The following is a 27,429-nucleotide window of genomic DNA, read 5'->3' as shown; positions in this document are numbered from 1 at the left end:
CGGCGGGCTTGGTCCACCTTGCTTTTTTCTTTTTTATGTGCATGCATTTAAATCACATTATAGTGGAATATAGATTTCATTAAATTAATTGTTTGTTATCCAAGGTATTATTATTAATGTATACATTTACAATTATAAGGTTTAAATAACATATTTATATATCTAATACATAGCCTAAGGTCTTAATAGAGAGAGATTTACATTTATATGGTTTTGAACCTTTTGAATAGCTAAGGGCCTAAGAGATAGGCTTGCATTTATAGGAATTTAAATAGCCTAGAGGATTAATAGAGATAGATTTACATTTCTAGGGTTTTAAATAGCCTAGGGGCTTGATAGAGAGATTTACAAAACAGCCCGGATTTTCATTTTCTTATTTACATTGGGTAAAAAAGATAGGGATTGCTAATGGCAACCCAAATGTTTTATTTATAATTAGTATAGATATAAATATAGATAGATAAATGACTTTGTAAATTTTCTAAATGGCGTGGGAGATGGGCATGGCAACCCATGTTTTCCCATTATGTATACGGTATAGCATAGATAAAGCCCCAACAAGAAGGCCATATTACAACAGAAATTTTTTATGATCAGAAAGAATATAAATTTCAAGTCCACCAGATATTTAAATGACATTTACAAAACAGAAATCTCTACTTGATATGCTTAAAAATAGTGTAAAAAGAAAAGAAAAGAAGAATAGCAAAACAAAGGACAATGCAATCATTACCTCATAAGTATGGGCAGTTCTATTCCGAACCATAAATCCAGGCCATTGTGTTCCATCCTGTCTGTCATTCTGGTTTGCTGTATTATTTTCCCCGACATGAGTGGCTTCAACACCCTTGTCAACAGAAGAATTGCGCACGTCCACATCTATCGGATTATGTCCTTCCTGATTTATTTGTTCAGTTGGCGTGTTTGATAATATTCTTTCAGCCATTTTCAGAGAATCCGGAAAAGGATCTTCCACAACTGTTTGTAGATTTATACAGCTGGATTTAAGGTCCTTTCGTACTTTATTTACATCGGGTGTAGACAGGCTATCATATTTATTCCCCATTCCACAGTTACCCACATTCACAACGTGAGAACTGCCCACTTCTTTGGGCAGCATTCCAATCTCTCTTTCCTCAATGAAATTTATGTCTTGAATGGGTACATCTTTCTCTCTAGGCTTCTCACTTTCCTCAGTCGAATTTATATCTTGAATGGATACATCTTTCTGCCTAGGCTGTGAACTCCCTTTACATTCGTCTAAGCAATGTACGTCAAAAGAAAATTTTCTCAGATTGATTGTTGAATTCAGAAAGATAAAATAACAAACAAGTATAGTATGTTAGACCAAAACAATGAAATACAGCATTAAAAATATAAAATTACCTTACACATGCATAAGTCATAATCAGGCAATTGCTTAGTTTTTTATTTCAAAATGAAGACTGATAAGTAAACTTTCAAGACAAAAAATAACAAAAAACAGATAACTGTTATGTGCCTAGACGGTTCCACTTAGGGTAGAATAAATTAATTTATAACTAGAGCCATCTACTGGTCCGAAGGAGGCGGTGGGTGATGAGAAGAACTGCCCGGTGCCTGGCCCCACTGACCACTGGAGATGTAGCGATAATAGGCGGCCCACTGGTTATCAAAGTGGGAAGTCATGGTCTGGAAGCGAGTCGAAATTGCAGAGTCGACATGGGTAGACAACTGCTGAAACTGAGAGGCCATGGATCGCTCAATGGCCTCCTGCATGTGAGCCAAATCCTGGCGAGTGCAGAACTGAGATGTATCTTCTGAAGGCCGAGGTGCCGGTGCAGCCTGGTCCTCGGCTTCGTAGCCTCCTCCATCGTGAACATCGATGTCAATCGCTGCTTCATTAAGAACCATGCGGTTAAAGGTCGGAACATCAAACGGGGCAGTAGGAGTCATGGTCATCTCTCCATCCAAGGCGATGCTAAAGTGCCGGAAGATACGGGTGAGAATCATGCCATATGGCAAGGAAGATCGGTAGCGTTCAGGGGTCTGAAACATGAAGCGAAACATGATATATGGCAGACAAAGCTGGCGGCCCTCTAGGATGCTGTAGATAATATATGCCTCTAAGGGTCTTAGGGCTTCACGCATCCCACCACGAGGTATGAAGATGTGGAACATGAAGTTATGGAGCACGCGCGCAACCGGAATGAGGTCGGCAGATTGTACGGGCATATTAGGGTGGTAGCGCCGTGTTATCCGACCATAGACAGTATCATGATCAATATCATCAAGTTCATGCGTCCCATCGTCCGGCCAAAAATAGTGTAAGAGGCCCTCATTGGTAATCCCAAATACTGTGGCAAAAGTCTGATAGGTGAGTTTGATGACAGTTTTCTTGACCTTAGATTCGATTTTGAAGAAGGAAGGGGAAATGGTGAGATTGGCATAGAAGAGACGCACCAATCGAGGGTAAACGAGTTCGTTAATGTGAAGGATGGGTGTCCAATGAAGAGCATCAAATTTGGCCTTTAAATCATAATTTTCAAGGACAGGGGGATCAATGTACCTACCGGTCAGGACGCGCCTAGTGCCGACGTCGTCCCAGAGTTTCTTGGCCTTATCCCCAGTGAAGTAGGAGTTGGGGACAACTTCGGCAGCCACAGCCTTCGCCTTCGCCTTCTTCTGTGAAGGCCCTTCTTCCATGGGAAGTACTTCAGGAACGTATTCGGGGTCTCGAACTTGGGAGGAGCCTCCGATGTTGAGATTTTTGGTCCTAGGAGGCATGGTGAGGGGAAATGTGGGTGGAGAGAAAAGGAATATGTAAAAGAAATGAGGAATACCCCAAAAAATGGAGGAAAACAGGAGACTTAGAGAAGGAAAGAAAGAAAAAATGAAAAATTGGTGAAATGGTAGGGTTTTAGGAAGAAGAGAGGGATTTGGAAGGGAGATGAGGCTTGATAAGCACATTTATGTGCGAAATTTAGGTAAGAAAGCATGCATATTTTTAATGTTTAGAGCGATTCTACTAAGGTATTTTGATTATTTTTGGTGTTTCAGGATTATTCTCAAATTTTCGTGGAAAATGGAACTTCGGTTATAATGAATGGGGCCCACTAACATTATTTAATAATTTCCGAAGGATTCAGTTAGTCGTGGGAGTGCTATATGTGTAACATGTGTTGGCTCATCATTTGAAGTGTTCGGATCATCATATGGAAGCACTTTGGGAGCCCATCAATTGAACAATTTGGATCAAGCCGTGACATGGGTCATACATAGAAAGTCGGGATGAAAAATGGACGAATATATTATTTCCCTATTAAGAAAAGTGGGACCCACCCTTTCCTGTATATTCGAATTTGAATTTCTAATCCAAGAGGGTGGTGCCAATATCACTTTGGGTAGTAATCACCTACAAGAATTCAAAGGACAATCAAATTCCCATTGTGAGCCATCATTTGTGCGGTTTAGATCGACCTACGGGAATAGATTATGGGAGATAATTAATTCAAATTTTTGGCAATAAAATGGACGGTTGGATCAGTTCATGGAGGTAACTAAAAGGGACATCTATTTTAGTCCACCAATAATGTCCGTTTTGGATTAATATCCCACGCATGTGAAATATCCACCGACTAGTTTATTTTGGAAAGTAGCTTGGTCATTTCTTTTTTTATATCATTTGAAAAAGGAGAAAGTCCTCACTCTCTTTTGATGGTCAAAGAAGAAAAGCAAAAGCTTCCATATTTTGGATTTAAAAATTGGCAAGTATCGGTTTGTTTGAATTAGCAATATGGGCTACTATTACGAAATTCAAGTGTAAAGTAGGCAATATTATGAGCTCGTATGTCTATGATTTAACTTGCACAATGGGTTTTCAAATGAACGGTTTTGATCACCTACCTACTGGAATGGGCGTGCATGTATATTTTTCGAGGAAAAATTTGCGGTCAAGAAAAGTGGGACCCATTATAATTAAAGAAGGGACTAATATTCCTATTTTGCCGAATTTCACACGGATTCTGCTCTGGATTGCATACCACAGTTTCGGTCATATGGGTATTGGATTTTGGACATCATGGATATTATTGGAAAGGAATATATGGGAAAGATTTTACACTTTCTCAAGTAACAAAACAAGCTCCTCCTCTCTCTCCATCCTTGATACAATTCTCCACCATTCTCAAGCTCTCTCTCTCTTAGGTTTTCTTGTTCTCTTTCATGCTCTTTTTCTTTTCTACTCTCAACCAAGGATCAATCATCCACCATTCAAACTCAAGGTGACATTAAAGCTTGAAGGAGGAAGATTCAACCAAAGATTGGAGGAGAAAAAGAATAAGTTCTTTTTGTATTTTGTTCTATTTTCTAGTTCCAAAGTGATGTATTTTTTTTGTTTAATTTAAACTAGTGGAGAGTTTATTTTTCTTTTAGTTTTCCTTTTAAATAATTATATGGCATCTCTTCTCTTTTCTTTCTCCTTTATTTTTGTTTTTCTTCACTTCTTCATGAGTAACTAAATCCTATTTACTTAGGGTTTAGTTGAAGCCATGGGGAAGGAGAAATAATTACAATTAAATCAATCTACTCAATTAAAAAATTGTGTAGGAGTTTGTGTTTGGAAAATCCCAATCATTCATGCCATTGGCTTTTCCCTTTCGTATGAATGATTGTTGATTAACAAATATAAAGTTCTATATAATCAATGTAAATTGGAGAGTGGATTTGATTAATTACTTATAAGGAATGACATCCCTTTGATCTTATTCCTTATTGACTAGTTAATCGAATTTTCAACCCAATTCAAGAGTTGTTTTAATTAATCAATTTAATCCAAACCCATGGTGGATTCTAACCCTAAGTAATCTTTTATATTGAATTAAGGTTTTTACACTATTCCAAATTACTTTCGCAATTTTTCAATTAATTTAGGCCTTTAGAATTTTAGTTTTCTAATAAGATTAGATAAGTAGTTAATCAAGATCATTAGAATTTTGGTACACTTTGCCTAAATTAAGATTTCCAAGTCAAGATCGTAGTTGAATCCGATTCTTAGATTGAATAGAATACACGCTTATATATAGTGTTGGCTCCGAGGTCTAAGTCCACGGAAATCCTGAGTCCATTCCAGGCAACATTATATCATAGCTAGTATTCTAATCGGTAAAAGAATAGGATTGACAACTAGATTTCTCTTCCTTGAGTTCGACCCGTATTTACACGATCCGTGCACTTGCGGTTATTTAATTTTTCAATCAAGGCTTTTGGAGGATGATGTAGGGAGAATATGAGAGAGAAAACGAAAAAATGAGTTAGGGTTTGAAGGGAAGTGGAAGGAAGAGGTAAAGAGTGAAAGAGGGAAAGAGGAGAAGAATAGTTAAGAAAACCAACCTGGACGGTTATAACGTCACTGGCCGGATCTCGGAGCTCCGAGACATTTTCTCGGAGTTCCGAGAATATGTGAAATGAGGTTAAATTCTACTGGACTCGTTGTCGGACTTCCGAGAAATATGCTCGGAATTCCGACATCGTGACGGTTCGGATCTCGGAGCTCCGAGACATTTTCTCGGAGTTCCGAGAATATGTGAAATGAGGTTAAATTCTACTGGACTCGTTTTCGGACTTCCGAGAAATGTGCTCGGATTTCCGACATCGAGACGTTTCGAATCTCGGAGTTCCGAGATATTTTCCCGGAATTCCGAGATGGGACGGACTGCAAAAATTTTCCTACTGGACAGAATCTCGGAATTCCGAGAATCATACGTCGGAGTTCCGGGATTTACCTGGACGAATCTCGGAATTCCGAGATATTTTCCCGGAATTCCGAGATGGGACGGATTGCAAAAATGTTTCTACTGGACAGTATCTCGGAATTCCGAGATTCATACGTCGGAGTTCCGGGATATACCTGGACGAATCTCGGAATTCCGAGATATTTTCCCGGAATTCCGAAATTGGTCGGATTGCAAAAATTTTTCTACTGGACAGAATCTCGGAATTCCGACAGTTTTGGTTGGAGCTCCGAGGTTTGCTGGGTGAAATCTCGGAGTTCCGAAAATTTTGCTCGGAACTCCGACAAAATGTCAAGGTTCCTGCTGCCAATATTGTCAGAGATCCGAGACAAATTGTCTGAGCTCCGAGAATGTAAAATTTTTATTTTTTTTCTTCACAGGACCACATAGGAAGTACAAAACATGATCTAAATGCATGAATTCCTATGCTGTGGGGTGGACAATCCATTTGGAGAGAAGGGGGTGGCTGTTGTCATAAATGGTGTAAATTTAAATTTATGAACAACTTTCCGGAAGATTTTTTTTCTTCCCAACAGTTAAACCAACCAAACAAAACCGGAAATAATTTTTCAAGAGGGATAACTTATTTTCCCACCAATCTCGAAGGGAGATTTTTCTTCCTCAAAAGTATGAACAACGTGCAATTTGGGGCTCTATCAGACAATGTCCTAACATTTTCACCTAGCATAAAAATATAAATACCCGGAAAAGCACAATAAAAAGGGCTCCCACTGCCAACTATGACGATGAAAATAAATTAAAACTACAGAAAATAACCACAATTCATTACAAATAAATCATATTTCAATCCAATAGAAATATAAATTCCACCAAAACTTTATTCAAAAATATTTGATAATTTTGAAAGTCCTTTACCATATTTCGCAATAAACCCAATGCCACAACCACCAACACTTAACAGAACTTGATTTTTAATTACAAATACATAGTTGTCAGTATGCTGAGCTACAAACAAACCATACCCTCCCTCTGTGTCTCTACAGCCTGCTTTCTGTCCTACACATATGCGCCCAACAATTACAAATAATTTACCCCACTTTACCCCATTTTGCTTACAAATAGACACAAAACTTCACTGCAAAAGACCATCAATGTCCATACTGTTTACAACATCCATCAGAACTTGAAGAGCTATTCTTCATATTTCAGTCATATATCCCCCTTACTGAAATCGCCACAGTCCCCAAACTCTCCACGCAAGAATCTTTCGCACAGCTGCAGCCGATAAGCGGGAATGTCAGACTTGCTGAAAGTGAATGGATCCTTTGCATACAGATGGTCGATCGCTTTAAGCATGAACAAACCACAGTCGAACCTGCATAACAATTGTTGTATTGAGCGAATCAAAATCATAGCCTAGAAAAATAAACATTTAAATATACTAATATACTAACCCATTGGCCTGTTGTGGGAAATTTTCCATCTGCGCATATTGAAAGTGGTCTATATCACAGCCCCTTTCCTTTAAGTACTCCTTCAACAACGCAACCTGCAAGTGGTTAACATTGACAGGTTTAGGAAACATAAGTGTTATACGTATAGATTTATAAGTAGGAAAACATTAAAGATGCTAACCCACTTACGGTCAATCCTGCTCTTTCCTGGAACTCCATTCCTTTACAGGAATTGCATTCGTGGAAGATTTTGTTGACCATATCGACAATGAGGAGAACCCAATGGTTGTCTTCACATAATGGTAATAGTACCATTTTTACTGCTTCGAGGTGGTGGTTTATAAGTCTACTGTGCAGAGCGTCCTTCGCTGTCTTCCACTTTTCTACCCTCAGCTCCTCAGTGACTTCGGTCCCCACTGCAGTCAGAGTTCCCTAAAAAAAAGGAATTCAATGGGATACTACAGATAAAATCTTATGTAAACCTCAATGTGGGATGATAGAAATTACACTTACATGTACCACCGATGGAACGAAGACAATTCCCCCCATTGTAGGATCTGCTAACCCATCGTCGTTGGAGGACTGCATGTGCTTCCCATATATATCGACAATCTTCAAGGAAGAGAAGTAAATGTCAGATGTACATTATTACCTACAGTAATGTAGAAATTAATGATAAAAAATGACACTTACAGTGCCAGTCAGGTATTGTCTGACATTCCAAAGCTGTTGTAGGTCTTCAGCTATTAGGTGTACATCATCCGTTTCCATGAGGATATCACTGCAAAATTGTATTAAATTGTTAGTTAATAATTTTCAATTCTGATCAACTTAAATCATGGTATAATATAATTCACATCTACTTGCCTTTTTTCATGCTTTAGAAGTCTCTCTATCAGAGCTGTTCTCCTTCCCTTACGCATCTTCCCGTCATCCCCTTTCTTCTTGGGCGGTGGTTTAGGTATGTCGGGGTCCTCCCCCTGTTTCTTCCCTTCCTTCTGCCTCCTCTTTCGGGTCTTCCCTGAATAGTAGGGGCTTTTTCTGGCTCTCCCAGGTTTCCTACTCCTTCCATCCATCTTCACACCCCTCACAATGCTCCCTAATTCGGAATCCACCATCTCATCCCTTAGACCACTCACTTTCATCTCAACTTCAGTAGATGGTGCCTCTTCCTTGGTCACCTCCATTTCAAACAATCGTTGTAAAGGGTTAAGGGTCACCCCGTCTGTGGTGCCGAATATTTCTTCATGTGACTTGGGGTTCTCAGCCGATACATCTATTAGGGTGGCGGCTGCATCCATGTCACATCCAAGGTCAGCTAAATCCGTCCAATCCTCGCACAGCTGCGAAGATAATCGTGCACCTTCAGATGCATTTTCGCCCTTCCTCTCCTCCTCAACCCCCTCCACCTCAACCCCCTCCATTCTTCCCCCAGTCCCTTCATTTGTTCTCCCCATACGCTCCCATCCTTTTTTCAAATCCTCCTCTTTCTTTCTGACATCTTCCTCTCTTTTTCCAACATCTTCCTCTCTTTTTCTTATATCTTCCCATGCTGCTCTAATCATCTGCCACTGTCTATCAACTACATCTCTCTCTCTCGCCAAAATTTTTATATGATTCGACTCATCTTCACTACTTCCTTCCTCCATTTCACTTTCTACTCCCAAAACTATCCCCTCAGATTGCAACTGTTCCTTATCGGCTTCCATTGTCTCCTCAACATCTTAATGTTTAAACATGACAGTCAATGATCAAATTTAAAAAATCAAAACGTAAAATAAAATAACGTAGGCAACATAGTCCTGCTCGACTGCATTACCTCATCCTGTAGGTACTGTGACTTCTCTAACAGAGATACTTTCAATGTCACCAGCACCTGAATTTTTGGAAAACATAGTCAGTTATCAAGATACTAGTATTGATATATACGTTAACAAATTTTTCATATCTCACCTCTGATTTCTTTATCTGCTTCTGCTCCACTAATCGATATGTCTTTGATTCGTTTGCTTTCCAGTCCCATTTAAGGACACGTGGACGAGCAGTTGGATTGGTGGGAATCCAAAATGTGGTATGCTCGTATAACCATACCTGCATACATACGAAACACCATGTTAATCAAACTATAAACAGCACGGTTAGAATATTAAATGTCATGAGTCCAAATTACCTGAATTACCAACGAGCAGCCACCAAGGTACCTGCCACCCTTGCTGACTCTGTCTAGGTAATCTACGAGCCAGTCATACACTGCCATCGCCCAGTTATAGTTGCCAATGTTTCCTATGTCGTCGATGTAGGGCCAGAAGAGCTCGTCAGCTCGATGTGCGCTTTTTGTGAAAAGGACACAGGCAAAAAGATGCAGGAGAACATATTTCACTGTCTTCTCTATCGAAACTTTATTGCGTTCTCTAACTAATGCTATAATTTCATTCTCAATAACCGATGCCTTGACGTTGGCCTCTGGAAATGGCCAGCCAGGCACTTTAGGTTGCGGTTTTGTCCTGTCGAATGACAGAACCCTCACCACGTCCATTCGCTCTCCACTAAGTGGCAGTCCTAATGCCAATGCCACATCTCTTGGAAGGAAGGGGACATTTATACTCCCTAAAGTGAACGTGTTAGTGCCGGGAATCCACTTATCGTGGATAGCTCTTATGAGAGGCTTGTGCATAATAATGTCCTCCATGCCAAACAGATGTCGGAAAGGAGTCTTTTGTATGGCATGAAAATGGACTGGCTTGAACTTTATCCTGTCCATTGCCGATTTGAAAGAAGCTGGAGAACATCGTGCTGGGACGTATGGAGCCTGCAAAACAAATTACATCGCCAAAATATATGTGGTAAATGAATTAACTTACTATGATTGATACAATTAACAACATACACACTTACATCTGTTCCTCTCTTCTTCACAGCTGCAGTTTTCGTCTCCTCCCCTTCTAAACTCCTTTCTGTCCTTCTTGGAGGCTTTGTTACTTTCACTCTATCACTTTTTCGCATCACCATCTTTCAAGGCTTTGAATGGCTCCTGACCGGATAAAAACTGTATAACAATGAACAACCAAATCAAAATCACCGAGATCAATTCATAACCCAAAAACTCAGTTATATTGACAATCATTAAAATTCTCGTCCTCATCTTCTCTAAAATAAATTACCAAGAAAAGCCTAGCATAAACAAATAGCAGACGACCATTTGCATTTATTTTACTCTGTAGGTGGAAATGCGGTAACTGATATGTACATGAAATGAAATCGCATTTCTCCATTCCAAAAATTAACGTAAAAAATAAAACCCTAGCATAAATGCAGAAGAAGGTCCTGAAGTTGCAAGTCATGGTTTTTCAGGTACAAAAAAGGGGTTATTAGTATGTAAGGGGGGCTTCTCAGGGGCAACAGAGGGGAGCTATGCATGGTATTAGAGAAGGGATTATGGGCCCTCAAATGGGGTAGGAGAAGTACCCTTGGAGGGTCTATCAAATCCAGAAGAAGGTCCTGAAGTTGAAAGGCATGGATTTTCAGCTACAAAGAAGGGGTTATTAGTACCTAAGGGGGGCTTCTCAAGGGCAACCGAGGGGAGCTATGCATGGTATTAGAGAAGGGATTATGGGCCCTCAAATGGGATAGAAGAAGTACCCTTGGAGGGTCCATCAAATCCAGAAGAAAGTCCTGAAGTTGCAAGTCATGGGTTTTCAGCTACAAAGAAGGGGTTATTAGTACCTAAGGGGGGCTTCTGAAGGGCAACCGAGGGGAACTATGCATGGTATTAGAGAAGGGATTATGGGCACTCAAATGGGGTAGAAGAAGTACCCTTGGAGGGTCCATCAAATCCAGAAGAAAGTCCTGAAGTTGCAAGTCATGGGTTTTCAGCTACAAAAAAGGGGTTATTAGTACCTAAGGGGGGCTTCTCAAGGGCAACAGAGGGGAGCTATGGATGGTATTAGAGAAGGGATTATAGGCCCTCAAATGGGGTAGGAGAAGTACCCTTGGAGGGTCCATCAAATCCAGAAGAAGGTCCTGATGTTGAAAGGCATGGATTTTCAGCTACAAAGAAGGGATTATTAGTACCTAAGGGGGGCTTCTCAAGGGCAACCGAGGGGAGCTATGCATGGTATTAGAGAAGGGATTATGGGCACTCAAATGGGGTAGAATAAGTACCCTTGGAGGGTCCATCAAATCCAGAAGAAAGTTCTGAAGTTGCAAGTCATGGGTTTTCAGCTACAAAGAAGGGGTTATTAGTACCTAAGGGGGGCTTCTCAAGGGCAACCGAGGGGAGCTATGCATGGTATTAGAGAAGGGATTATGGGCCCTCAAATGGGGTAGGAGAAGTACCCTCGGAGGGTCCATCAAATCCAGAAGATGGTGCTGAAGTTGAAAGGCATGGGTTTTCAGCTACAAAGAAGGGGTTATTAGTACCTAAGGGGGGCTTCTGAAGGGCAACCGAGGGGAGCTATGCATGGTATTAGAGAAGGGATTATGGGCACTCAAATGGGGTAGAAGAAGTACCCTTGGAGGGTCCATCAAATCTAGAAGAAAGTCCTGAAGTTGAAAGTCATGGGTTTTCAGCTACAAAAAAGGGGTTATTAGTACCTAAGGGGGGCTTCTGAAGGGCAACAGAGGGGAGCTATGCATGGTATTAGAGAAGGGATTATGGGAACTCAAATGGGGTAGAAGAAGTACCCTTGGAGGGTCTATCAAATCCAGAAGAAATTCCTGAAGTTGAAAGTCATGGGTTTCAGCTACAAAAAGGGGTTATTAGTACCTAAGGGGGGCTTCTCAAGGGCAATAGAGGGGAGCAATGCATGGTATTAGAGAAGGGATTATGGGCCCTCAAATGGGGTAGAAGAAGTACCCTCGGAGGGTCCATCAAATCCAGAAGAAGGTCCTCAAGTTCAAGGGCATGGCTTTTCAGCTACAAAAAAGGGGTTATTAGTACCTAAGGGAGGCTTCTCAAGGGCAACAGAGGGGAGCTATGCATGGTATTAGAGAAGGGATTATGGGCCCTCGAATGGGGTAGGATAAGACCCTTAGAGGGTCCATCAAATCCAGAAGATGGTGCTCAAGTTGAAAGGCATGGGTTTTCAGCTACAGAGAAGGGGTTATTAGTACGTAAGGGGGCTTCTCAAGGGCAACAGAGGGGAGCTATGCATGGTATTAGAGAAGGGATTATGGGCCCTCAAATGGGGTAGGAGAAGTACCCTTGGAGGGTGCAGCAAATCCAGAAGAAGGTCCTGAAGTTCAAAGTCATGGGTTTTCAGCTACAAAAAATGGGTTATTAGTACCTAAGGGAGGCTTCTCAAGGGCAACAGAGGGGACCTATGCATGGTATTAGAGAAGGGATTATGGGCACTCAAATGGGGTAGGAGAAGTACCCTCGGAGGGTCCATCAAATCCAGAAGAAGGTCCTCAAGTTCAAAGGCATGGGTTTTCAGCTACAAAGAAGGGGTTATTAGTACCTAAGGGGGTTTCTCAAGGGCAATAGAGGGGAGCTATGCATGGTATTAGAGAAGGGATTATGGGCACTCAAATGGGGTAGAAGAAGTACCCTTGGAGGGTCCATCAAATCCAGAAGAAAGTCCTGAAGTTTCTTGGCATGGGTTTTCAGCTACAAAGAAGGGGTTATTAGTACCTAAGGGGGGCTTCTGAAGGGCAACCGAGGGGAGCTATGCATGGTATTAGAGAAGGGATTATGGGCACTCAAATGGGGTAGAAGAAGTACCCTTGGAGGGTCCATCAAATCCAGAAGAAAGTCCTGAAGTTGAAAGTCATGGGTTTTCAGCTACAAAAAAGGGGTTATTAGTACCTAAGGGGGGCTTCTGAAGGGCAACCGAGGGGAGCTATGCATGGTATTAGAGAAGGGATTATGGGCACTCAAATGGGGTAGAAGAAGTACCCTTGGAGGGTCCATCAAATCCAGAAGAAAGTCCTCAAGTTGAAAGTCATGGGTTTTCAGCTACAAAAAAGGGGTTATTAGTACCTAAGGGGGGCTTCTCAAGGGCAGTAGAGGGGAGCTAATGGGCACTCAAATGGGGTAGAAGAAGTACCCTTGGAGGGTCTATCAAATCCAGAAGAAAGTCCTTAAGTTGAAAGTCATGGGTTTTCTGCTACAAAAAAGGAGTTATTAGTACGTAAGGGGGGCTTCTCAAGGGCAATAGAGGGGAGCTATGCATGGTATTAGAGAAGGGATTATGGCCCTCAAATGGGGTAGGAGAAGTACCCTTGGAGGGTCCATCAAATCCTAGAAGAAGTCGCCATAGAGGGGCCATCAACTGCCCAACATGGTCCCCAAGTTCACAGAAAAGGGTTTCCAGCTTCCTAGGTGGGGTTACTAGTACCAAAAGAGGGTTTTCAAGGCCAATATAGGGGAGCTCTACATGCTTTTGAAGAAGGTGTTTTTGAAATCCCATTTCTCCACTCCACAAATTGTAAAAATAAAAGACTAGCATAAACATATGTACAAGAAATGAAATCGCATTTCTCCATTCCACAAATTAACGTAAGAAATAAAACCCTAGCATCAACAAATACCGTAGCATGCAACTCTATTTTACTCTGTAGGTGGATACGCATATATGAAATGAAATCCCATCTCTCCATTTCACAAATTAATGTACAAAATAAAACCCTAGAATAAATTAACAGCAGAAAGTTTCTCCATTTCACAAATTAATGTAAAACATTAAACCCTAGCAGCAACAAACAACATTTACAAGCATTTACAACTATTTTACTCCGTAGGAGGAAATGCAGTAACTTACATGTATATGAACTGAAAAAAATAAAAAACATATTGCATGAAAAAGGATTTCCCACCCCCCCCACCTTTTGCATCTCTCTCAACCTGATTTTCCTCTTCAAAAATAAATAAAAATGAGATTGAATAAGGGAAGGGAAGGAAACGACGTACCAGGTAGGGTTTCCTTCAAATGCGAGGTTTGATACGTGCTTCACCTTGGTCGAGATCACCGTGGAGATCGCCGGAGTGATTGCCGTAGAGATCGCCGGAGGAAGGAGAGGACGAAAAAAATTTAAACACAGACGAGAGGAGAGAAGAGGGAAGAGAGAAGAGGGAAAACGTGTTTTTTATTTTATTTTTCTAAGTCATTTCACTGTTTCTGCCAGAGGGGCATTCTCGTCATTCGAAATTTTGAAATCCTAATTTTGACCCCCTTCCGTCATTTCCAACAAACCCTTGACCCCTCTGATATTATGTCTTTTATTAGTCCCCCCTGTGTCAAAACTTCTAAAAGGAATATGTCACTATCAAGTTGTTACAATATTCAGATCTCCGTACAACTGACTGACAGATTCTTCCCTCTTACAACTAATTACAATTGAAATTGCATTTAACACACAACTACCAACTAATGACTCTATTATCACTTAATCTGGTTCATTATGTAATCTCCCATCCACATGGGTTTGCGCTAGGCCGTTCTTCCACTGATAACTACTTGATCCCCATTCATTTCTTCTATTCCCTGATTTGATTCTGGTTCACTTATCAGCCCTTGATCTAAGGATCTATCACCTACCCAAGGCTGAAGTGGGCAGTTCAGATCAATCAAAAGTGGGATAAACTACCTAGAAAGAAAAGGAGCATTCATGAAAATTTGATGATAAATTTTCACCTAGGTTTCTCTTATTTGGTTTATTTATTCCAAACAGCTGGGCAATTAGAATTTTCTAGGCAGAGCAAACTCTGTGTAGTTCTAAGTATGTATATATTTTGCGTGTGCTTAAGGAAGTTAAACTGAAAGCTTCCTAAATGTCATCTTTATAACAAAAAAAAAATGGTGGTCTTTTCACTTTCAATTTTTTAAATATTATTTATTTTTCTATGTTATTTATTTCGGGGCTTCGTATACCCTTTATGAGATAGATTGGTTTGTTGTTGGGGGTTGTCGTTGGGAGGAAGAAGAGGAGTGAGGGTTTTTCAAGAAAGAGGAGGGCTGTGACTTTACTTTTTTATCGTTCGTTTTCTCACTCCTGATAGAGGAGTTTCTAGTACGGGTGCAACTTGGGTCGGGTCGGGTTGAGGCCAACCCAATGTTACTTGGAACGCGGTTCATTCCGGTACATGGTACGGGAACGGGTACGGGGTACGATGGTAGCCCGGTACGCGAGTACGATGAGGGTATGCTATATTGGTTCGATATTCAGGTTCGCAGGTCAGTTTGGAGTACTAATTCGGACTCACACACACACACTCTCTCTCTCTCTCTCTACACACACACACACACACACACACACACACACACATATATATATATATGAGAAAAGGGTTCCTGCGCTCGAGTGCTGGAAACAGGGGTGGGGCCACATTGGGGGGGTGATCCTAAGCATTCATTTGCCAGGCTCCATCATGGATGGGGGGTGTACAAAAAATCAGCTCCATTGCACCATCTTAGGGTGTCCATTTGTGGGGGAGAAAATGGACAGTTACTGTTTGTCCACAAATCTGCCCATTTTTCACCCCAAAAATGGACACCCTATGGTGACCCAATGGAGCTGATTTCTGGTGGGCACCCTATCCATGAAAGGGCCCATCAAATGAATGCTTTGGATCCCCCGCCCCCCAAATGTGGCCCACCCCTGTTTCTGCACTCGAGTGCAGCGTAGATAAGCTTATCTGCGCTCGAGTGCAGAAACCCTTTCCTCTCTCTCTCTCTCTATGTGTGTATATATATATATATACATAGAGAGAGAGAGAGGCTCTCTCTCTCTATGTGTGTATATATATATATATATACATACATAGAGAGAGAGAGAGAGGAAAGGGTTCCTGCACACGAGTGCAGAAACAGGGTGCGGGCTCACATTTTTTGGGGGTCCAAAGCATTCACTTGGAAGGCCCTTCCATGGATAGGGTGCGACCCAAAAATCAGCCCCATTGGATCATCTTAACCCTGCCATTTGTGGAGGGGAAAAATGGGCAGACACATGGACACGCATCTCGTGACCCCGGAACGCGGGTCGGAGGGCGGATGGGGAATCCGGTAACTATGGGCCAACCCAACCCGAACCCGATCCGGCCCGACTTCAACCTGACCCAACCTGAGTTTTTAAGCTTAAAAAATGCCAAGTTTCACTCGGGTCGGGTTGCCAAACCGTCAACCTGAACCCGACCTCAGTTGGGAAAAGTCAACCCGAACTCGAACCCAACCCGAACTCAACCCGATCCGGCCCAACCTTTTTTGGGTTTACCCATCGGGTTCGGGTTGAACCCGACCCGAGTTACACCCTTAGTTTCTAGGGAGAATTTCATCTTTTCTTCTACCATATGACGGAATTTTTAGGGTGGAAAGTATGCCTACAGTGCAGCGTCAATGGATTTCGCCACTTTCCGAATTTGTGCAACATAACACACGGATTTTTTCGAAAATGTGAAAATTGACTTATGTTCCATTTCCTTTCTCCCAGAAGTTGGTTAACTGAACACACACAAAGAAAATACACCTGAGTTTCTTCTTGACATACCCTAATACTTTCTTCTTGAAAATAGAACTTAGTTTGCTGATGGGCTTTGGACAAAAATTGCAAGCAAGAGATCTAGCTACACAAAAACTACTTTATAACCAAGTTCACATGAAATCAGATAATGTAATTAAGATAAAATGATAATTAATATCAAAGCTATACTAGCATTCCTCAATGATAGAAAAATGGATAAAAAAGATTAGCATGCATACCATACAGCTTTCAACTTATAATCCACAATGGTCCCAAATCATAATGGCCGCCATAATTTGAATCCCTCCTTCAAAATCCATTGCGAACAAAGTTGGAAAGAAATACGAATTTTCTTGGAGGCGCATCGAAACAACAGATTGATCGAAAAAACTTGGCATGGTGTTCAACTAAAGTATCTTCGTCATCATCGATTCTAAATTTTTCTCCACCACAAGATCAACCTTCTCAAGATTCAATTTTCCTTCATCTTTGCACATGTCCTTGATTTCCATGTGGATTTTGTTCAAGCCTTCTGCAAATTGTTGTTGTCCTTCCACCATTTTCAAGACAAGGGCTTTAATCTTCTGCAGATCGTGACGTATAGAATCCCAAAGCTCCCTAGACGTAGCCAGAGCGCAGAATTGACAGCTCTGATACCACTTGTTATGTGCCTAATTGGCAGTAACACAAATAAACGAAAAAGAAATAGAAAAGAGGGGGGAGAGGTTGATTCGAGGCAACCGGACCTCCTAATGGTTCAATTCGAGAGAACCATAACTCTCCTCAAAACAAAGTTTCCTTTGCAATAAAAATTCTTTTCTTCTCCCCTTTCATTCAATTACAACTACTTAGATACAATTAAAAGAGAATGCCATATCACAAGTCCATATATGCTTACAAGACACATCACCAATAACTAACCCCATGACTCTAAAACACATAGCCACTACATAATAACTAGATAATAACTAACCCCATATACACTATTAACTTGCACATATCAGAAAGAAAAGTAAGAAAGATACTAATCCTTCTATGCTTAGGAAACAAAATCCTAATAAATCAAGAAAGCCAACACCGGTTTTCCAAAAAGAAAAAAAATCCCAAATAACTAGTAAGCTAGTCTCCTACTGCATAGCAATAGATATATTTTTTTTCATCTTGGAGCATTCAATGGACTCTTGGACTATTGCAAAAAGTGTAAATTAATCAAAATTAACAAAATCTTTGAAACTATATTATGGATCAGGTAGTTTGTACACAAAAAGAAGAAATTCTCACCATAGGAATCTAATTCATTCACATAGTTTCAAAATTTAGTGGAGAAACTCAACTCTCAACAATTGAAGCGGTGTATCTCTCGCGTGTTTTAAGCACTTGGAAAGAAAGACATTAGAAGTGCCTAACTTGTGATGTTAGACGTAGAATATACATGTATTTAAGTAAGAACGCAAGGACAAAACTATGTTCTAGTACTCCTTTCTCATTTTCAGAGTGTTTGAAGAAAGGAAATTCAGAAGATGAAAACAGAGTTGTGAATTGTGTAGTCTAACCGTAGTGTAGAACTAAAAACCATTGAATAAAAACTGATCCTGTGAAATGACAGTCAAGTAAAGAAATGTTTCCAGAACAGAATCCGTCCAATAGTTTTGTGACAAAGAAAATGGTTTGAATCTAAGAAGGAAAAGTACAAGCTTTTATCCAATTTCTAATTCATTATCTAGTTGATTTGCTCGGACACAACGAAGAACAAAAGCTTAGAATCAAGTAAGATAAGAAGTTTTTGCAAAGGAAATTCTTAAAAAGAGTACTAGAACAGACTCAAGAACAAGACTATAAAGAGAAGAAAGTCTCCATCGAGTGAGAATTACAGACTGAAAAGAGAAAAGAATGGATAAAGTTATTATTCAGAGACTCCTCCAATTCTTCTACTCAAAACTCTCTCCCCTTCCATCTCTTTCACCTCTTAGAGTAGGGCAATTCCCTCCCTCTCTCTCTCTTCTCAAGATTTTCCAAATGGAGACTCCTCTCCTCTATTTATAGAGGGAGGTGTCATCCTTGGGCCGATCAATAGCTGCCATTTATTATCATTGACAGCTCAAGGACAGCTCAAGGACAGTTGGACTGATGACATGGCATGCCACATGTCAATGCCAAATGCAACGAGCAATAGCTATTTGTCTGTATTACAATCCTACCACAAGCTATTTACAGCTCTGCCCTCAACAATGCAAAAATGACCACACTATCTCTCTTTTGCAGCTTTAATCTTCAGTCTTTCAGATCTTCGTAGGGTTTTAGGATGCTCCCCCAGATTCAAGTACTCTTCTTATAGAGAAAGACGGATTTCACAACACCGGAAAATCCTCTTCTCAGATAGTGAAACCAAAGTTTACACTAGCCCAAGAACAATAACCAAATAAGAAGAAGAACAATCACCACAAGATGTAATCCAATATATATGAGAGAAGAACAAAACTACAAGTAGAAAGCTTCAGGAGGAAAGCTTCAACACAGAGAAAATATGGAAAGTTGATCTTTGCTTCAAACCTAAGCTTGCACACAAAAGCTTCAATGGAGGTCCACAAGAGAGCTTCAATGGAAGTTGCTAGGTTGTGGAGAATCTCTTCAAAAGTGAGTAAATAAGAATAGGCTTAGTCAATGGAAAGTAAAGAGAAAATAGCTTAGGTAAGTGGTAGTGGGTGTGGGAAAGTGGAGTCTTTAATACTTAGGGAAGTGGTGGGTTTGGAGTTCCTAGTAAGGGTTTGAATTTGAAATAGCTGGGTAGTGGGAAAAGATTGAGCAAACATGTGTGGCTCACACATGTGCAAGCTAGGCAAAAAGACCAACATGCCCATGGACACAAAACTACAATTCTATCCTCACTACATCACTCAAAATAAAAATAAAATAAAGCTACCCAAAAAACACACTTTAAAATTTAACACTTCTTCCATGGCTTCGTCTTCGTCATGTAAGACCATGTTTTCATAAAAAACACACATATATGCATACATAAATATTTTCTTTCAATCCAAACATGGCCTAATTGTTGCATATTTCTCTAAAGAGGGTCAAATGTTTACTTCATAAATTTATTTGGAATCCCTGCAAGTGTAAGGCTTTAGCTATCTTAATGTAAGTGTGTGGGATGTCATGCATTTAAACCCATAACTTTATTTAAGACCTCAAAATTTTGCGTGGGGAAATTGTCCAGTATGTTGGGGTACATGCACATGATGGGGGTATGAAAAAATCACAAAAGTACCATAATTGATATTTGGTTCAACAGCTGCCTCTTAAAGACTCAGTTGTTTCTAGATCAAATATGAAGGATGGCACCTTGATTGCTTGGACACTAGACATAAACTCGTATCAGACATATAGAGTTGATATTTAAATGATTGTATATTGACACTAAATATTGTATATACAAATAATTGAATTAAGAGAACGCACACATATATATAGATAGATAGATAGATAGAGTGTAAGCCCATTGGTTTCCACCTTGGCATTCCTATCTTATTTTGATGATTCCAATACACAAGTGATTTATGATCACTAATGTGTTTGATTGCTTTAGTTGTAGATCTCATTGGAACTAAGACATCATTGCTTGGATTGAGGCCAAGAAGTTCCCATTGGACCACATCATGAAGGCCAAAGACATCAATATCCAAGACAATTGAAGACTTGAAGAATTCCATTGAAGACCAAGTCATTGTAAATTGTATAGATCCAATCCTAGCTTAGATTTTGAATGGCATAAATTAGTAATAACACACACTCCCTAAATCTTTAGGTGATTGACTTTGTGGTGTTCCAAATACCTTGGAACCCTCATTACAATCCCAAATTTGTGAAAAGTTGGAAGCCCAAAAACTATCTTGAAAAATCTGTTTTCATAGGCTTCTCGGAACTCCGAGATATTTCTCGGAGCTCCGAGCTCGGAACTCCGAGCGATTTCTCGGAGCTCCGAGCTCGGAACTCCGAGCGATTTCTCGGAGCTCCGAGAAATGGTCCAGTAGCTCAATTCCAACTTCTGTGTGTATTCCCGGAACTCCGAGATATTTCTCGGAACTCCGAGAATTTTCTCGGAACTCCGAGAAATGTTCTCGGAACTCCGAGAACACTATAACGGTCGTATTTTTAGCCGTTGGGAATTTTCCAGAATTTACAGCAATGCCACTGAACGGTCATATTTTGGTTTTCCTATAAATATGGGTGTTCTAAACATACATATTATCAATCCTAACACTCTTAAACTACACTTGAACATCTCAAGAGTGAATCAAAGCTTTTCTATGCCCTTCATCATCCAAGGTTAGGATTTGGATCATAGGCCAAATTTGTACATCTTTTACTCTTCTTGTAAACCCTTGTGAGGGATTTTGTTCTTTCTTTCTTTATTCAAGAATTTGTATTTGGGCGAGTGTTTGGAGAAGCGTAGCCCACTCTCCGTGGTGAAGATCGCCACCAAGGTTAAAGGCGGTTGGAATTTGTAATCGGCACCGATCTTCGCCGAAGTTAAGAAGATCACTAGTGAAGCCATCAACGGATTTTTGTTGGTGGAGTGGAGTAGGCCTCGCGTTCTGAGGACCGAACCACTTTAAATCTCGGGTGCATTCTCTCTTAACTCTTTGCTCTATATTTGCAATTGCACTTAGGATTTAACTTGTGTGCTTGAAATTTTAATTGATCTCTTAATTTCCAAATTGGGTTTGAGTTTTAAAAAAAAATTAAAACTTGTTAGAACCTATTTAATTTTTACTCCTCAATCGTTGCCAACTCGGGACCACCCTTGGAATTTCACTTGGTATCAGAGCAAAGGCTCTTAAAAAGATTTTCTTTTATAAAAATCTTTGGTAAATTTTTTCTTTAAATTTCAACAAGGGAAAGATCATAAGATCTTTGGCAACTTTTCTAATTGTGAAATGGCAAACAAAAATGGAACCGGACTTCCGGAGGGCCATTCCACAACTAGACCTCCCTTCTTTGATGGGTCCAACTATGGACATTGGAAGACAAGGATGCGCATCTATCTTCTTTCGATAGATGTGGAACTTTGGCATATTGTAGAAAATGGCTACTCTTTGCCTTCCACACCATTTGAAGAATGGGATACTATAGAGAAAAGGCATGCTAATTTGAATTACAAAGCTATAAATTCTTTGTTTTGTGCCTTATCTACGGAGGAGTTTAATCGAGTTGCTCTTTTTGATTCCGCCAAGGCTATTTGGGATACACTTGCCGTTACCCACGAGGGAACATCTCAAGTCAAGGACTCCAAAATAAACTTGTTAAAGAGCAAATATGAAATGTTTAGAATGGATCAACATGAAAGCATTTCCGAAATGTATACTCGTTTTTCTAAAATTTCTAACGAACTAGCTAATCTTGGTAAATCTTATCCTACTGATGAGCTTGTGAGTAAGTTGCTTAGGTCTCTTCCTCCGTATTGGGATCCAAAAGTAACCGCAATACAAGAATCCAAGAATCTCAAGACGCTAACCATGGAGGAGCTTGTAGGATCTCTCATCACCCATGAGATGCTCCTCACTAGCCGACAAGAGGAGAAGAAGCCGAAAGAAAAAGAGAGCCGTTCTCTAGCTCTAAAAGCCTCCAAAGCTAACTCATCATCCTCTAGCGAGGCGGATAGCGATGAAGAAGAAGCTTTGCGAAAGTTCAAAAGCTTATGGAGAAAGAAACATAAGAAGAACAAATCAAAGAAGAAAGAAGAAAGTGAAGTAGAGGGAGCTATAAGGTGCTACAATTGCAAGAAGATCGGACACAAAAGACCGGATTGTCCTCTTCTCACGTCATCTTCCTCAAAGCACAAGGGAAAGAAGGATTGGAAGAAGAAGATAAAAATGATGATCTTTGCCTCATGGCACTCTCCCATGAAGTTGAGGTAACTTCAAACCCTTCTTATAATTCATCTAGTAGTAGTGATAGTGAAAAAATTTCTTATGATGAATTGTGTTCAACATTGCATACTCAAATTTCAAAAAACAAAGTTCAAAAGAAATCTATTTTAAAATTAGAAAATGAACTTAACTTTTTGAAAAATGAATCTTCTTCCAAATCTCAAGCTCAACTTGAAAATTTTAAACTTGAGATTGAAACCCTTAAGGGTTCTTTGGATGAGAAAACTTGCCAAATTGCTAAACTCCAACATGTGGCAAGCTCTTCCAAATCTTATGAAGATGAATTTAATGATTTTCTAAATCAAATAACACATCTTCATAATGAAAATGAACGGTTAAGATTATGTCTCCATGGATTTCTAAATGATGACAAAATCATTGACATAATCTTAAGAAAAACTAGTCATAAACCCACTCATGCATTTTATGATAGGACTAGTTTGTCTAACCCTCATATTAGATGCCATTTTTGTGGAATTCATGGTCATTACCAATTCCAATGTGCATCTAAGATTAGGGAGAGTGGTGTACCCAAGAAGGCTTGGGTTCCCAAAGCCCCCATATGATTTTCATTATATGTGCTTAGATTAGGGGCTTATGCTTAAATTGAATATCTTTATATGGGTAGTTTAAATATCCCCTCTTAAATTGAATAAAAATTCTAAATAGGGGGAGTTCTTGCTTTGTCTTTTTCCTTGAAAAAGGGGGAGCTTTCAATTGCATATTCCATCCCTTTGTTTTTTTCTTTTACCCCAATCTTTTTGATTGATGCCAAAGGGGGAGAGAAATCTCATGTAAGGAAATATATGTGCTTTTTATTGAAAAATCTCTTGTGCTTGTCATCATAAAAAAGGGGGAGATTGTAAGCCCATTGGTTTCCACCTTGGCATTCCCATCTTATTTTGATGATTCCAATACACAAGTGATTTATGATCACTAATGTGTTTGATTGCTTTAGTTGTAGATCTCATTGGAGCTAAGACATCATTGCTTGGATTGAGGCCAAGAAGTTCCCATTGGACCACATCATGAAGGCCAAAGACATCAATATCCAAGACAATTGAAGACTTGAAGAATTCCATTGAAGACCAAGTCATTGTAAATTGTATAGATCCAATCCTAGCTTAGATTTTGAATGGCATAAATTAGTAATAACACACACTCCCTAAATCTTTAGGTGATTGACTTTGTGGTGTTCCAAATACCTTGGAACCCTCATTACAATCCCAAATTTGTGAAAAGTTGGAAGCCCAAAAACTATCTTGAAAAATCTGTTTTCATAGGCTTCTCGGAACTCCGAGATATTTCTCGGAGCTCCGAGCTCGGAACTCCGAGCGATTTCTCGGAGCTCCGAGAAATGGTCCAGCAGCTCAATTCCAACTTCTGTGTGTATTCCTGGAACTCCGATATATTTCTCGGAACTCCGAGAATTTTCTCGGAACTCCGAGAAATGTTCTCGGAACTCCGAGAACACTATAACGGTCATATTTTTAGCCGTTGGGAATTTTCCAGAATTTACAGCAATGCCACTGAACGGTCATATTTTGGTTTTCCTATAAATATGGGTGTTCTAAACATACATATTATCAATCCTAACACTCTTAAACTACACTTGAACATCTCAAGAGTGAATCAAAGCTTTTCTATGCCCTTCATCATCCAAGGTTAGGATTTGGATCATAGGCCAAATTTGTACATCTTTTACTCTTCTTGTAAACCCTTGTGAGGGATTTTGTTCTTTCTTTCTTTAATCAAGAATTTGTATTTGGGCGAGTGTTTGGAGAAGCGTAGCCCACTCTCCGTGGTGAAGATCGCCACCAAGGTTAAAGGCGGTTGGAATTTGTAATCGGCACCGATCTTCGCCGAAGTTAAGAAGATCACTAGTGAAGCCATCAACGGATTTTTGTTGGTGGAGTGGAGTAGGCCTCGCGTTCTGAGGACCGAACCACTTTAAATCTCGGGTGCATTCTCTCTTAACTCTTTGCTCTATATTTGCAATTGCACTTAGGATTTAACTTGTGTGCTTGAAATTTTAATTGATCTCTTAATTTCCAAATTGGGTTTGAGTTTTAAAAAAAAATTAAAACTTGTTAGAACCTATTTAATTTTTACTCCTCAATCGTTGCCAACTCGGGACCACCCTTGGAATTTCATAGAGAGATAGATATAGGTAAGCTGGGGTTAGGTGGACCCTTGCCACCATATTGAAATTAAAGGATAATACGTGATTTTGCATATTATTAAAAATCCATCCATGCTATAAATTAGTGGAAATGTGGCATTCCCCATGGCTTACCCCACACACGTTTTTTAAAATTTTTATATTTTACATGGGACTTGCCAGCAAATTTCATGGAAAGCTATTTCATGGCTGGCTTTTGCATGTGAGAACAGCCACGTCATATAAATTAATTGAGTAGGACAAAATCTTCCAAAAAGTTAACTTGTGTGTCAGTTCTCAAGTGAAAAAGCCAGTTGCGAAATGTCTTCCCTCGAAATTGGCTTAGCAAATCCCTACTTAAAAATCTTTCTCTCTCCCTTAACAATAGACATGAAACGTTCCCTGGATCAAAACGACTAATACACAAATAATGCGTCCTCTCTCTCTCATTCAAGTAACAAGTAATAGAGCAAAAAATGTTCCCTCTCTCAATACACATAATACATTTATACTGCCCTTGACCTGTTTATTACTTTCTAGTATAAAACTTTTTGTAGAAATTAAATATCTTCAAACCCTAGTAACGCAAATATCTTCCACCAAATTTGTATATAATAGGCAACCGTGGTTAGCCTGAGTATTATTTCTAAATATAAAAAATTATAACTATACCAAAAGAAAACTATAGTAATGGCGTTTTGGGTTATTTTGTCACATAGCTTCTAAATAAGATTTAGAAGGGAAGGAAATCATTTCAAAATTTGGATATAGAAATTAAATATCTTATAACCTTAGGAACGTAAATATCTTCCACTAAATTTGTATATAATATTCACCTTGGTTAGCCTGAGTATATTTTCTAATTATAAAAAATTATAACTATACCAAGGCGTTTTTGTTATTTTGTCACATAGCTTCTAAATAAGATTTAGAAAGGAAGGAAATCAAATAAGATTTAGAAAGGAAGGAAATCATTCCAAATTTTGGATATAGTAATTAAATATCTTATAACCTTAGGAACGTAAATATTTACTAATAAATTTGTATATAATCGGAATATGTGGTTAGCCTGACTATTTCTAAACATAAAAAATTGGAGCTATATTGCTTATTTTGGAATAAAAAAAAAGGGTCATTACTTGCTATCATGATGCTTCTTTGTTCTATTTTATATATAAATACCCATAATCAAGTAGAAGAGCATGTGATGTAGAAGTTAGTGAATGGTAGTCTGAGTGTATATTCCTTATTTTTCTTCTTTCTATGAGTTATTGGACAGATTTCTTGAAGGACAAAGTTGCATACTTCTATCACTCACTAAAAATGGGCGTCGTTGTGCTACCCTGTTTTATCCTTTTGCTCTCTACTTTGTTCTGTTTTGGAAGTTGGACCCATGTAGAAGGTGCCCCAATCGTTGCGAATAGGTTCTATATTTATAAATAACATCCAAGCAGTCTTTTTCGAATTAATAATAATTCCAAACTCAAAACTGTGTTTCTGCGCATAGAACCTTTGTTAAAGTATAAAAGAAAAATAACGCCTCTCTCCAACAGCTTAAGCTTTTGGAAAAGTTTGTAAGTTATCATGGTATCAGACCCATTGATCTGATCTGGCACTGACCACAAAACAAGCACTTCCGCTCTCTAGCAGACGGCGATTTTGCCGTCCGCCTGGCCACCAACTCGCCCGGCTTTGCTTCTACTGCCCTTTTTTTCCCAACATCTGCACAGCCTCTGGTTTCTCCTTTCTCTCTAGACTTATAAAAACAAACATATTTCACCCTCTCTTATCTGTTCAATCTCGCCGTTGTTGCCCGCCCAAGTATCACAGCAATCTCCTCCCCGATTTGCTGCCTCTAGTTTGAAGAAGAAATAAAAGATGGGTTCTTACTCTTCCTTTTACTTAATTAGAACAGAAAGAAAGGCATGGAAGTCAAGTTATGCATGTCATGAGTCATGATGACTGCAATGTAATCAAAAGCACGGCCTATGGTTTCAACTTCCTAGATATTTGTATTCCCAAGCTCAGTGATGTTATGGGTCGTGGATTCTTTGGTTCCCATATCCCATTTCATTCCAACTCTCTTTCCTTTTGTCCTTTGCAAACTACTCACCCCTAGGTTTCCGTTTCCGTGCTGAGAAGTTCTTTTGCAATAACCCTCTTATAGTTGGTCCTCTGCTCGGGTTGCTCAAGGAGAAACCCCCTGATCCAGGCATCCCCCAAGCTGTGAAAGAAAACTTGAAGCAGAATATGGTTTCGACGACCTTGTTTCTGCTCATAACTCTCCTGAAAAAAGTTTTTCTGAACATTCAGACCCAGGTAAGGACTCCCCTCTGGGATTTGGAGATGCTATCCAAGCAGGCCATGGATACTAACCAGATGAGGATCTTTCATTTCTGGATAATGATCTCGAAAAAAATCTTGAGGGCCCAAGCTCTTCAGGTCCCCCAAAAAGCTCAAGGACCCAAGCCCTTCCGGTCCCCCAAAAAGCTCAAGGGCCCCCCTCCAGATATTGATTAGAGAAAAGGATATCTATAAAAACATAGCAGCTCTCAGAGAAGGAAGATACGAGGAAGAAGAAGTTACACAAGGTTTCGACCCCACCACGCATTTCAAAAGAGGCACAAGGGTCCATAAATTTTTTGATAAACCAGAGGTGCATCGCCCAAAAACACAGGTAATCAAAGCCATGGCAA

The 27,429-nt window shown here is 39.7% G+C and overlaps 1 protein-coding gene across 1 annotated transcript; it reads right to left on the bottom strand.

The window, feature by feature from the left end:
- Positions 1-6,941: 6,941 nt before the first annotated feature.
- Positions 6,942-8,357, bottom strand: LOC143850522 (ubiquitin-like-specific protease 1A). The gene is made up of 5 exons (XM_077359764.1): positions 7,880-8,357; positions 7,700-7,798; positions 7,376-7,618; positions 7,187-7,281; positions 6,942-7,107 (listed from the first exon to the last, which is right to left on the bottom strand). Exons 1-5 carry the CDS (start codon positions 7,955-7,957, stop codon positions 6,942-6,944), a joined length of 681 nt encoding a protein of 226 aa, XP_077215879.1. The 5' UTR covers positions 7,958-8,357.
- Positions 8,358-27,429: the final 19,072 nt, after the last annotated feature.

The sequence above is a fragment of the Tasmannia lanceolata genome, unplaced genomic scaffold (assembly GCF_043159265.1).
Source record: "Tasmannia lanceolata isolate RefF3 unplaced genomic scaffold, GAP_Taslan_0.1 ptg000018l, whole genome shotgun sequence".
NCBI classification, from domain to species: domain Eukaryota; kingdom Viridiplantae; phylum Streptophyta; class Magnoliopsida; order Canellales; family Winteraceae; genus Tasmannia; species Tasmannia lanceolata.
Note: the sequence above shows the minus strand (reverse complement) of the source record. Positions and strands in the feature narration are given on the sequence as shown.

Bases quoted from the DNA above. Each gene is read 5' to 3' on its own strand.
- LOC143850522 (XM_077359764.1), bottom strand. From the start codon at position 7,957: ATGGAAACGGATGATGTACACCTAATAGCTGAAGACCTACAACAGCTT. The intron at 7,619-7,699 runs GTAAGTGTAATT...CCTTTTTTTTAG, and splicing joins TCGTTCCATCGGTGGTACAT to GGAACTCTGACTGCAGTGGG. The intron at 7,282-7,375 runs GTAAGTGGGTTA...AACCACTTGCAG, and splicing joins AGGAAAGAGCAGGATTGACC to GTTGCGTTGTTGAAGGAGTA.